The 12271-nt window shown below is 41.7% G+C and overlaps 1 protein-coding gene across 4 annotated transcripts in view; it reads left to right on the top strand.

Annotated features, from left to right (window-relative positions):
* Positions 1-12271, top strand: part of LOC128331672 (collagen alpha-6(VI) chain-like) — a 130595-nt gene that overhangs the window by 80865 nt on the left and 37459 nt on the right. For all 4 annotated transcript variants that reach the window (XM_053265375.1, XM_053265374.1, XM_053265373.1 and 1 more), the window contains 3 exons: positions 198-233; positions 9622-9684; positions 11824-11886. In XM_053265375.1, coding sequence (XP_053121350.1) covers positions 198-233; positions 9622-9684; positions 11824-11886 — 162 coding nt within the window. The remainder of the gene's footprint in view (positions 1-197; positions 234-9621; positions 9685-11823; positions 11887-12271) is intronic.

The following is a 12271-nucleotide window of genomic DNA, read 5'->3' as shown; positions in this document are numbered from 1 at the left end:
TAAAATAGTCTCTAAGAAAGTGGAGGCTGTGGATACCCCCATTGCTGAAGCTGGAACTGCTAACTAAACTCTCCATTGATACACAGGGGGTAGAATTTAAATATTTCAAATAAAATAAAGGTTTACAATAGCAATTTAAAAAACTTGTCTCAGTTTGGGATATCATAGCTGTTTTCCCTCCTCCTTCTTCCATCTAGGGTCCCAATGGCTACAGAGGTCGTCCTGGCTTAAAGGTCAGTAGTTACTGCAGTCACATGCCACTGTATGTGTTATGAACCTTAAGTCTGAGCTTTTGTCTTTTATTCCAGGGACTGATGGGGAAACTTGCACTGTAGTTCTGAATAGCAAAAATCTGTGTTGTATGTCTATTCTCATGCTGAATCATTATTGACTTGCAGATAATAATTTAATAGAGAGTTGCCTTTCATTAAAATGGGACATTTTCAGTCTTGACTCTTGGGAAGAATAGTCAATAATAATAATGATAAACTTTATTTGTTAGCCACCCCATAACAAATTGTTCTCTGGGCAGCTCACAGCAGAGGATTAAAACATGCAATAAAAACACATAACATATTAAATCATAACAGACAAAAAAGGTGAAAAGAAAATACAAAATTCAAGACAAGGCAGCTTAAAAACTCATTTTAAAATTAGTTTAAAAATCAGAACAAATCTGAAAATCCAAATTTAAAAGGCATGGTTGAACAAAAAAGTCTTTACCTGGCGTCTAAAAGTACAAAGTGATGAAGCCAGGCAAACCTCACTGGAGAGGCATTTCATAAATGGGATGCAACTACTGAGAAGATCTTCCACCTGGTAGCCACCTGCCTCACCTCGTTTGTCAGGGACATCCGGAGGAGGGCCTCTGAAGAAGATCTTAAGGTTCGGGTTGAGACGTATGGGGCAAGGTGTTTTTAAAGGTTAAAACCTACTCTTTGCCTTGGTCTTTCAGCTGGACATTGAGCTGGGGAGGGATGCATCCAGGCAGATATTTAACAGGTGCAGTTGCCCTAATCACTTCCTAGAGGTGCCCCTGATGTATTTTTGCCTGATGCATCTCTGATCAAGGCAAAGTGTGGTTGCAAGGAGCCTCAATTCTAAAGCCATCATATACCAGACTGTACAAAGTCCATACAGCTTTGCCAGCTTGCCAGGACCAGGGTGAGTAGTGGGCGGGAGTACAGCAGCAGGTTCAAGAAAGGGTTAGAGCAGCAGGTCAGCAGAATGGAGTAGAGGGTGGGAGCAGCAGGCAGGAGTGCTGCAGGAAGCAGTAGGGTCAGGGCAAAGTTGGGGAAGCTAGTCAGCCACCATGTTTATTGTGGGCAGCGCTGTGGGCGCTGTAACCTCTATCTTGTAACAGTAACAGTAACCTACTGTTAGCACTAAAAGGCATTTTTGTGCCTTGTAAAACCCAACTTTGAGGATCAATTGTAAAATAACAAACAATTGGGTCCAACGGGAATCTACAAAAGGCACTTTTCCGGCATGCAGTCTAAAAGCTGAAACTATGTAAATGGAAAATCATTCGGCACTTCCTCAGTCCGAAAAAATGTCACCAACCCTTTAAACCCCTGTTCAAAAGAGAAAAACCTTAAACTGTTCGATCTAAGCAATTTCCCAATGGATCCTCACCAAATTTGTAGGGGAGGTGTTTCTTGTCACCTAGTGAACGTATGACCAGACAGATCAGACAAATGGTTTTGATTTTATAAGCAATAGAATGTTCAGGGCTTATAATGGTGGAATATTGAAAAAACTCTCCATCTTAACTTATGGTGGTGCTATTGCGCCAGTATAATCATACACTCCTCAAACACACACAGACACTTTCACGCACGCACACACACTTGCACACATGCACTCTCCTGGCTCTGAAACTAAGATACCACCTCCTACAGTCACCTCATATGTTTATACACCATCAACACTTCTGTTTTTCTTATTGACCTGCTTGTGCACAGTCACACTCACACACAGTCACACTCACCCCAATCAAAGACTTTTCCACAGGAAACTGAGTCCCAGATTTCACCCCAGGATTTAGGGGTAAACTGAACCCAATAGTTAAGAAAAGTTGGGGTGGGGGCGTGGGGAAGCAGAGGAAAGGAGTATTATGGTTTTGCAAATGTTTTGGTAACACTGCCAAAAGCAAGATCCCCACCAGTGTGTACTGAGCCAATGAATGAATGGTGGTTGAGAATGAGAATGGGGACATGAAGCATTCCCCATCTATATGTTGAATTCACACATTTTTGTAGCTGTGAACAGGACTAACATATATTCAATTTAAGCATGTTAGTAAAAGTGGTGTTGGGGTTTTTTTGGTGGGCTTTCTGCTGCTTTAGTCTAACAAAGTCAGTTCAGCTCTTGGGGACAATTTGCTGTAAGGTAAAGGTAAAGTGTGCCATCAGGTCAGTGTCGACTCCTGGCGAGCACAGAGCCCTGTGGTTGTCTTTGGTAGGTTACTGGAGGGGTTTACCATTGCCATCTCCCACGCAGTATGAGATGATGCCTTTCAGTATCTTCCCGATATAGTTGTTTGCCATAGTCTGGGAAACATACCAGCAGGGATTTGGACCGGCAATCTCTGGCTTATCCCGCTGCACCATTAGGTGGCTGTAGCTGAGGCTAATATTGCATAGTGGATAATGAGAGCCAGCGTGGTGCAGTGGTTAGAGTGCTAGACTAGGACCGGGGAGAACTGAGTTCAAATGCCCATTCAGCCATAATACTAGCTGGGTGACTCTGGGCCAGTCACTTCTCTCTCAGCCTAGCCTACTCCACAGGGTTGTTGTGAAAGAGAAACTCAAGTATGTAGTACACCGCTCTGGGCTCCTTGGAGGAAGAGCGGGATATAAATGTGATGATGATGATGATGATGATGAAATTGCCCATGGCTCAATGGCAGAGCTCAAGCTTTGCAGGTGCAAAGTCCCAGGTTCAATGACCAGCATCTCCAGTTAAAAGGATCTGAGGTAGCAGGACTGCAAAACGCCCCTGCCTGAAACACCCCTTGGACAGCTGGTCATGTTCTTCTCTATTGCATTTTAAGTAACAATTTGCATAATAAGTTAATTTCACCTATGTTAAAACATTATCCAGGCCATTCAAAGGTATTTTATGTTTTATTTCTTTTAATAGATAAACAAACTGATGTCATAAATAAAGTAGCTAAATTTTGTGTTTTAGCTTGCAGATCGCACCAAGAAATCAAATCATCCTTATAATGTTTTAGTGATGCATTTGTGAGAAGTTGTTAAATTGGCTCGGATTGTGTATGTATATACAGTGGTCCCTCGACTTACGAAGTTAATCCGTTCCGAATGCACGTTCGTAGGTCGAAAAATTCGTAAGTCGAAAAGCGCACCCACAGAGGTCTGAAAAAATTCGTAAGTCGAGTAAGCTGCATCTAAAAATTCGTAAGTCGAGGAAACCGCATCTAAACCGCCAATGGTTTCCGTTCGTAGCTCGAAAAATTCGTAAGCGTGCGGCCTTTTTTGTCGTTCGTAAGTCGATAACATCGGATGTCGAGTAGTTCGTAAGTCGAGGGTCCACTGTAATTGTGTATTACTTTATACATTCGTTGTATTTTCTGCTGGTCTTGTGGTAGCAAGCATGACTTGTCCCCTTAAACTAAGCAGGGTCTGCCCTGGTTGCACATGAAAGGAAGACTTGATGTGTGAACACTGTAAGATATTCCCTGTAGGGGATGGAGCTCTTCTGGTTCCAGGTTCCTTCTCTGGCATCACCAAGATAGGGCTGAGAGAGATTCCTGCCTGCAATCTTGGAGAAGCCGCTTCCAGTCTGTGTAGACAATACTGAGCTAGATGGACCTATCTGACTCAGTATATGGCAGCTTCTTATGTTCCTGCATTCCTACGACCATCAAAAAGGCTGATTGATTGATTGAAACATGGACAGCTGCTACCAGTAAGGATGGTAGCATTGAACTTAGCAAGAAAATTGTGCATGTTGTGATAAAAATATGAAATTGTGGATTATGAGATGCACAGTGTTATGGAGATGTAACTCTGTGCCCGGGGCTGATGCGGACTCTTAAGGTAGCCCAATACTATTCACAAGCTGTGGCTGTACAGTTATTCCCATTCACCACAGTAGGGGAAACTGCAGAAGTGCTGCTTGCACAAACACTTCTTCTGAACAGTGTTGGAGCTGCCTTATGAGTATACAGCAGCCCTATGGTACAGTGTTACATTTCCATAATGTGGTGCATCATGTAAACTATCATATACAAATTGTGATGATCTCTATGTCTACTGACCTCAAGGGCACCCCACCCCCAAATCTCCCTATACCCAAATCAGTTGTCATCACACAATTAAAACTAGAATTTCTCAATAGGGCCCCCAAGATCTGGTAGAGTGTCCAAAACACTTAAAAGGAATACCCTTCAGTGAGGGCAGCACCCAAAATCTTGCTGAGTGAAATGCAAAATCAAGCTCCAAGACAGTCCAATTATAGTAAAAGCAGAATCAGCTGTATTGAAGGAAAAACCAGAGTTTACAGGCACATTAAAGATAAAGATGGGAAACTTTAAAAGCTTAGAAAAAACAATCACCTTACAACTTTACAATGTTGTGGATCAGATCAGCTAGTACTGCTGCTTAGCTATTGAAGAGTTTGTTGGGTGTTATAATAACCAGTAAAGCTATGACACTAACAATGGAGAAACACTGTTTATTGCAAAAGATGCTTTAGCATTTTTCTTGTTCAAACCTGTCTGTTGATTTTTGGTTAGGTTTTTTTGTTTTTTTAAAAAGTCTTTTATTATTGTTATTTCTTGTTTATACAGTCAGACAGGTGTTATTGACTGGTTTGTTTTATCCACACATCGAGTCCTTCCCAAGGACCTGCGATGCCCGAATTTTATTGTCAATTGTTATAGATATTGTCGCAGAATATAGGCTGTTCCCAGTAAAGCTGCTTTTTGTAATTGGCTGATGGTGATTTCTGTGGCCCCTATGGTATTGAGGTGCTCTTCAAGGTCTTTTGGAACTGCACCCAGGGCGCCAATTACCACGGGGATTATTTTGGTCTTTTTCTGCCACAGCCTTTCAATTTCAATTTGTAGATCTTTGTAGATTATTATTATTCTTAATAATAATAATAATAATAAGAAGAAGAAGAAGAAGAATATTAATTTGATTTTTATACCGCCCTTCCAGAAATGGCTCAGGGCGGTTTACAAAGAGAAGTAACAAACAAATAAGATGGCTCCCTGTCCCCAAAGGGCTCACATTCTAAAAAGAAACATAAGACACACACCAGCAACAGTCCCTGGAAGCACTGTGCTGGGGGTGAATAGAGCCAGTTACTCCCCCCCTGCTAAATAAAGGGAATCACCACAGTAAAAGGTGCCTCCTTGCCAAGTTAGCAGGGGTTAGTGGGGGGAGAAATTTGCTTTGGTTTCTGAAATTTTGTTTGCCTTCCAACACCTAATAGTGATCTTACTTTATTCTACAAGTACATTGGCTGAGTTGCATACACATAAAATTCTTTCTCTCAAAGGTGGAAGAAGTGATGGAGGGCTGTTTAGAAGCAGCAAGAGGTGGGAGGGCAGGGGAGAAAAGAAAAGTCTCCCACTTAATGGCATTGATGAAGGCTATAAGAGGGGAGGAGCAAGAAGGGAGCTAATTCTATTGTTCTCCTTCCCTCCCATTTACCATGCAGGCTACTGCCTGGACGACAACACGATCCGTCTTGGAATGAAAAGTGGGAGTAGAAGGAAACAGGATTATTGAGTCCTGAAGCATTGGGCTATGACACTTAGGGTTACAGGAAGGCAATAATTGCACTAAGCAGTGAAGAGAAGCTTTGAAACTTTCAAGGAGTGCTTAACATGATTGAGCTAATCAGGCAACAAAGGAAATAATGAGCTCCATGACCTTACACACACCCATTCAAAATGGAGTTTTAGTTGCCCAAACCTATACAGACATGCCTTACTTTCACCGGACAAAGTTGACACATAAAGCATAAATTAAGTTAAGGAAGAATTGCTAGTATTCTTGATGTGATGCAAGAAGTGTCATTAGAGCTTCAGTTGCTTCTTGAGGCTAATAGAAACTTATCAGGGAAGGGTTCATTGCAGAGGCGTATCTAGGGAAAATAGCACCTAGGGCAAGCACTGGAATTGCGCCCCCTGCCCAAACATCTGACACCCATCTTTCAGATGACTTTACCATAATATCAGCTCAAAAATACAAGTCAAGCTCGTTATTCTTTTAGTATTTCAAAAACTATTTAGCTGTGGATGTAGCCAGACCAAAAAGTGCTGGAAAACTACAAATTTCAGTATGCTGGGGCTCATGAAATACCCAAATACTATGTGGAGGTATACTTGGAAAACTGAACAGAAGTGCCTGTCTAATTCTCTACTATGCATTGTAGCATCATTATTACATAAGTTTTAAAAATAAATGGAGAATTAGGCTTTTCCCCGATAATCTGAAAATAATAAAAGGATATGCAGAGTGAACTGTGTCACTGCTTGGAATGTATTCTATTTTATATATCTATAATATATTTCAGAAAGACAGTTAAAATGAGAGAAAGAGAGCAAGAAACTCCCAGTGGGCCTTAATACTAAGGATTTCACACTGAATCAAAGACAAACTCACCATTAATAGCCATATTATTAAGACATCACATTTAACTCACTTGTCACAAGAAGCAGAGTAAGAGCAAATGAATACAATCCTAGCTCTTAAGCTTCATCTCATTATTCACAAGCCCTGATTCTCTGTACATAGTGCCAAACTGAATATGTGTACAGTGACATATTATATTAAAATTTTTAAAAATACCTATAGCCCCTTCGGGGGCTTTCTAAAGGCTGTGGGGTGGGTCTGCAAAGGTTCCCCCTCCCCTTGCTGGCCTTTGGGCTTTACAGGGACCATTTGAGCATGTGCGGTGGCCATTTTGTTTTCGGTGGCCATTTTTTTTAAAAAATTAAATTTTACAAAATGGCGCCCCCCTTCAAGTGGCGCCCGGGGCATGTGCCCTGCCTGCCCTACCCTAGATACGCCCCTGGTTCATTGGGACCACAATACAAAAGGAAAAGTGTTACATTTCTCTGTGTGCGTCATGGGCCCCAATCAGGATCCCCCCATGCTATTTTGTTATTTTAATTAGCAAAATCGCTAATATTGCTGTGTGTGTGTGTGTGTGTGTGTGTGTGTGTGTGTGTGTGTGTGAAAGATGTAACCTCTAAAGATACTTCTAGTATTACATCTAGTTTGAATTAAATCCAGATGTAAAATATGTTTTCCTGGGAGTGAGCAATACTGAACTCAATTGTTGTTGTTATTATTAATTTGATATCTATACTGCCCTTCCAAAAATGGCTCAGGGCGGTTTACAGAGAAATAATAAATAAAAATAAGATGGCTGCCTGCCCCAAAGGGCTCACAATCTAAAAAGAAACATCAGATAGACACCAGCAACAGTCACTGGAGGTACTGTGCTGGGAGTGGATAGCGTGGATAGACTCCTTCCTGAACATATTAGGAAGACTTACTTCCAAGAATATTAGGAATACTTTCCTATCTTAACTTTGAGCCTCATAGGTTACCCTTTGTATATTCCATGGCTGACGCTTTTATTGCAAAGTACATACTTATAGCTTGGATCGTGCAATAAATACAGTAATTTGTATAGCACAGGGTGCACAACTCAAATGCCCCTGTGGTCCAGAACCACTGCGCAGGGTTCTGCGCGGGGCCAAAGTCAATTTTCAGCACAATAATTATAACATTAAAGTTAATTATTTAAAATATTAATAAAAGTGAGGAACAGAGGATTGGAGTTTGTGGGAAAGGCAAGGGGAAAGAGGGATAGTATCAGGAGGCTCCAGTCCAGGGACAGAGGACATCTGGTCTCAAGCAGCCGACTGTGTTGGGTCACTGCTGCTTATCCATGGGACAAGCCAAGAGCTCTTCATGGCTCTTGCTGTTGCTTCAGGATATTCCTACTTGGGGCCCAGAAAAAAAAGTCCCTGCGGGCTGGGCCTTATGTTGTGCAGGCCTGGTATAGCATGAGGTGTACATTTCTCAGTTCAAGTGAATCCAGGGTTGTCTACCAAAGGGTAAGTGTTCCTGATATTTCCCATATCATAGTTAAGTCATCTATATTTATCACGTTGCTGGCTTAAACACCTGGCAACTGTAAGCCTCAGTTATAGTATAGGAGTAGTGGGGGTATGAAACTGACCTCTCGTCATGGGGTTTTATGAGGCTGATTGTGTATCTTTTAGTTATTTTATGTAGTATATTTATCCATGGTAACAGTTTAAAGTTTTGATTTTGTTTGGCTTATGGCCGTCAATAAAGTGATTGATTGATACCGGTATAGGAGTAGTATATAAATAGTTGATATATATAAATATATATAAATATAAGATGTTGAAAGGCATCATCTCATACTGCACGGGAGGAGGCAATGGTAAACCCCTCCTGTATCCTACCAAAGAAAACCACAGGGCTCTGTGGGCCCCAGGAGTCGAAATCGACTTGACAGCACACTTTACCTTACTGATAATAGCCATTCACATGCAAAATGGAAATGCATTCACGTGCAAAATGGAAATAGATACATAAAACTCCACATTCCACAACTCTCCTTCCACTTAATGCTTTCATGTTCCATTCTGCTTCTAGTCTAGGGTGGCAACAAATGTTCTCCCATTTTATTTTTTGAATGGAGGCACTAGAAGGGCCAAACTATTTCCTGGAGGTGGGTGGGGACCTATTAATTTTAAGAACTTTCTCTTTTTTCATCTTAATTCACGGCTACTATTTCCCTATATGCTACTATTGGATTAATCTCATCAGAAGTCCCAGTGAATCAGGGATCATGTAGTGAACAAAGTGATGTTGCAATGCTCCTTGGCCAATAGGATTTGCTATGTAATGATGTCAATGAGCACAAACAAAGCCAAATGTGAGTGAGGGCAATGTTCCTGGATCAGTCAGGTGAATGATGATGAATGACATAATGACAATGCATATCCAATGAGATTTGGTTATTTGCTGACTTTACTGCAAGCAAGCCAGCCAATTCAGGAAGCACTTCCCTTACTCTGAATAGCTAAACACTTTCAAAGGAATACTGAATTGAGTGAAAATTGAGAAGGGGGGATGCTTTTTGAACCTGACAAAAATGTTCATGAAAAGTGCCCTCCCACTTTTCCTAACTCTAGTGTAGACCAGTGTTACCTCTAAGGAGTGTGCATGTGCTCACATTTTTTTTGATGTCTCCTCAGTTAATTTTAGATCCTGCTCAGGTTTAATCAGGAAGGCCCCACTCTGAATGCATGTGCACACACACTGCCTTGATACTGCTGCCCAGAACAAAACTCATTCTGCATACAGATGAAAAAAATGAGAGAGAACATTGATGTAGACTATTGTTGAATTAATTCTTCCTTCCTATACTATAATAATCTGCATGTTCCAATGTATTTCAGGTTGTGGTGGACTATAAATTACAGCCCTTTCTGCATATTAGTACTGGGCAGCAATCACACTAATTCACTTTAACAGAGTTGCAAATATTTGAAAATGCACATTTTCATTAGTACTTTGTTTGAACTGGCAGGGTGAACAAGGAACTAAAGGAGAACCAGGTTATCCAGGAGAAATTGGATTTCAAGGCCAACCGGTACTAAAAACCTTGTCTTTGTGTTAAGTATTTCTTACATTTATATACTGCTCTTTGTCCTGGAACCCATAAACCAAGGTATATTGAGTAGCAGTACTTAACTTAGCATGGTATTCAGAATCATTTAGGTGCCTTGCTAATCATTTAGGTGCCTTGCCGAATTCTGCATATTGAAGTGGGTAGGGGTGTGTATGAACCTAAAATCGCAGTTCGGTTCGAATTCAGATTGAATTTGAACCAAACCACTAATTGTCAAACTGGTTATTTCGAACCGGCCGGCTGGTCCAGTCCATTTGACCTATACTTGTAAAAGGAAATCTGATGAAGATTTCCCTTTACAAGTAAAGGGGTGGGAGTCCTGGGAATCTCTAAGGGGTGGCCGGGGGCGGGCAGAGGTCAGTGAGAGAGGTAGTTTAAGGGTCTTACCCACCCGGTGCAGCTGTCAGTACCACCACTACTCCTCCCCCTGGTGCAGCCCGATGCTTCTTTTAGAAAACCACCCGTGTAATGGTGACTAAGTTCTGGTCTCCGTACATCCATGGAGGCCTGAACTGTGCTAGCACAGCACGAGTGGCTTACTAAAAGAGGCATCGTGCACGCTTGGTCTGCACCAGGGAGTGAGCAACAGTGCCGGCATCTGTACCAGGCGGGTAAGAATCTTAAATTACTTCTCTTACCACCCTCCCCAAGCCACCCATTCGAAATTGAACTGGTCCACCCAAACTGGGATTGGTTTGGTTTGATCGCGGACCAAACTACCCCAGTTCAATTAGTGATTGAGCTTCTAAACCGGCAGTTTGAGGTGAACCAGTTCAATGTCAAATGGTTCGTGCACATCCTTAACGGTGGATGCCCATGATTGACTCAAAAGGCCATGAGTCAATGCAAGTCGGCTTTTTCCTGATGATAAGATGCAGATGCAGGGTCTGCACAGAGGCACTCTTACCCCTGGACTTTGGGTCAAAGTCCAGGGCCTCCGCAGCCCCTGGGGGCCCCCCTAATCCTCTTTAGTCTGTCCCAGGTGGTGTCGTCGCCCGGCTGAGCTGATGATGCTCAGTTCTTCTCAAAATGCAAGAACTAGTCAGCAGGTAGTGCGAAAGCTTGCTACAGTATATATTTGAGATGTCTGACACTACCTTGGGACAAGCTTGTATGAAAGGCAGTATTATTTTATAAAATGAAATAAAAAATAAATATTTGACATATTTATGAAGATCCAGGCAAGATCACTGTTCTCAGAACCACTTCTGCAGGATATGTTTGAGTTAATATGCACATTGCATTGCTGACATATTGACTTATCTGAGAACAGTGATCTTGCCTGGATCTTCGTAAATATATGTCAAATATTTCATTTTTATTTTATTTTGTAAAATAATACTGCCTTTCATCAAGCATGTCCCAAGGTAGTGTACAAAACAATATTAAAAAGCCATAAAACAGAGTTAAAGCACCGACAATAAAAATAAAATATTAATATTAATAAAGCACAATTCAATACAATCAAGCAGTCAGCAGCAGCACAAAGAAACAGCACAAATCTCCTAAGGACTGAAAGCACAGGTGAACCAAGTAGTCTTTTCCTGCCTCCTAATGCTAGTGAAGGAGCGCAATGAATGGACATGCCCAGAGAGGGCATTCCAGATTCAGGGGCAACAACCAAGGAGGGCCTGCCTGACATACATGCCAACTGAGCCTCTTTAAGCATCGGGACATGAAGCATCCCTGATGATGTTCTGGCTGGTCAGAAACATTTGGGAGAAGATGGTCACTATCTAGGGCCCAGGGATGTAGCTATAATTGAGCAGACAGTTTCAAAGAACTCTTGAGGGCCTCCCAGCTCCAACCCTCCCTATCTTCTTCATTATCTCCTTCACTCCAAGGGACTGCCGGAGAGAGGGGTGAACATGGGCCCCCTCTCCCCTAGTTACTCCCCTGCTAGGGCCTAAATCATTAAGAGTATTAAAGATCAAAATCAGCACCTTGAATTGGACTTTGAAATGAATTGGCAGCGAGTACAGTTCTTTTAGAAATATTAAGAAATATTAGAGTGCAGCTCTTTTAGAATTATGATTAGAGACATAGAAATATGTGCTGTACTTTATTGTTCACAATTGGATCTCTCTTATTTGTCACCAGGGTACACCAGGCTTGCAAGGAATAAGTGGACCACCAGGACTACCAGGCTTACCAGGCTTCCGAGTATGTCTTAAAATGATGTGCTTTACTTTGTAAAGTGTGCTACAGCATCTCCTATGTCTGAATTTATTTTTGGCCCTTCATAAAAGAAAATCAGAATTATTACACAGTTATTAAGCTTACAAAAGATGCACAAGGAGCTCCACCTTGAAATCAGTCTTCCTGGGCCAGTGGCAGAGATTTTAATAGGAAATCTGTCCTCCCTGTTGACTTTCAGTTAGTCTCACTTCATTTGCAGTTCCTGGATGTTTTTGTGCATGAGTCCTGTGCTCATCATCACATCATATTGTTTGAAGTCTTCAGGTGTAGTTCTATACATTGCCTTCTTACTTACAGTTGAACTGAATAGGGATGTGCCCGGACCGGTCTGGATGCCATTCTAAAGGCC

The sequence above is a fragment of the Hemicordylus capensis genome, chromosome 6, assembly GCF_027244095.1.
Source record: "Hemicordylus capensis ecotype Gifberg chromosome 6, rHemCap1.1.pri, whole genome shotgun sequence".
In the NCBI taxonomy this organism is placed as follows: domain Eukaryota; kingdom Metazoa; phylum Chordata; class Lepidosauria; order Squamata; family Cordylidae; genus Hemicordylus; species Hemicordylus capensis.
This window is presented reverse-complemented; position numbering and strand designations above follow the sequence as displayed.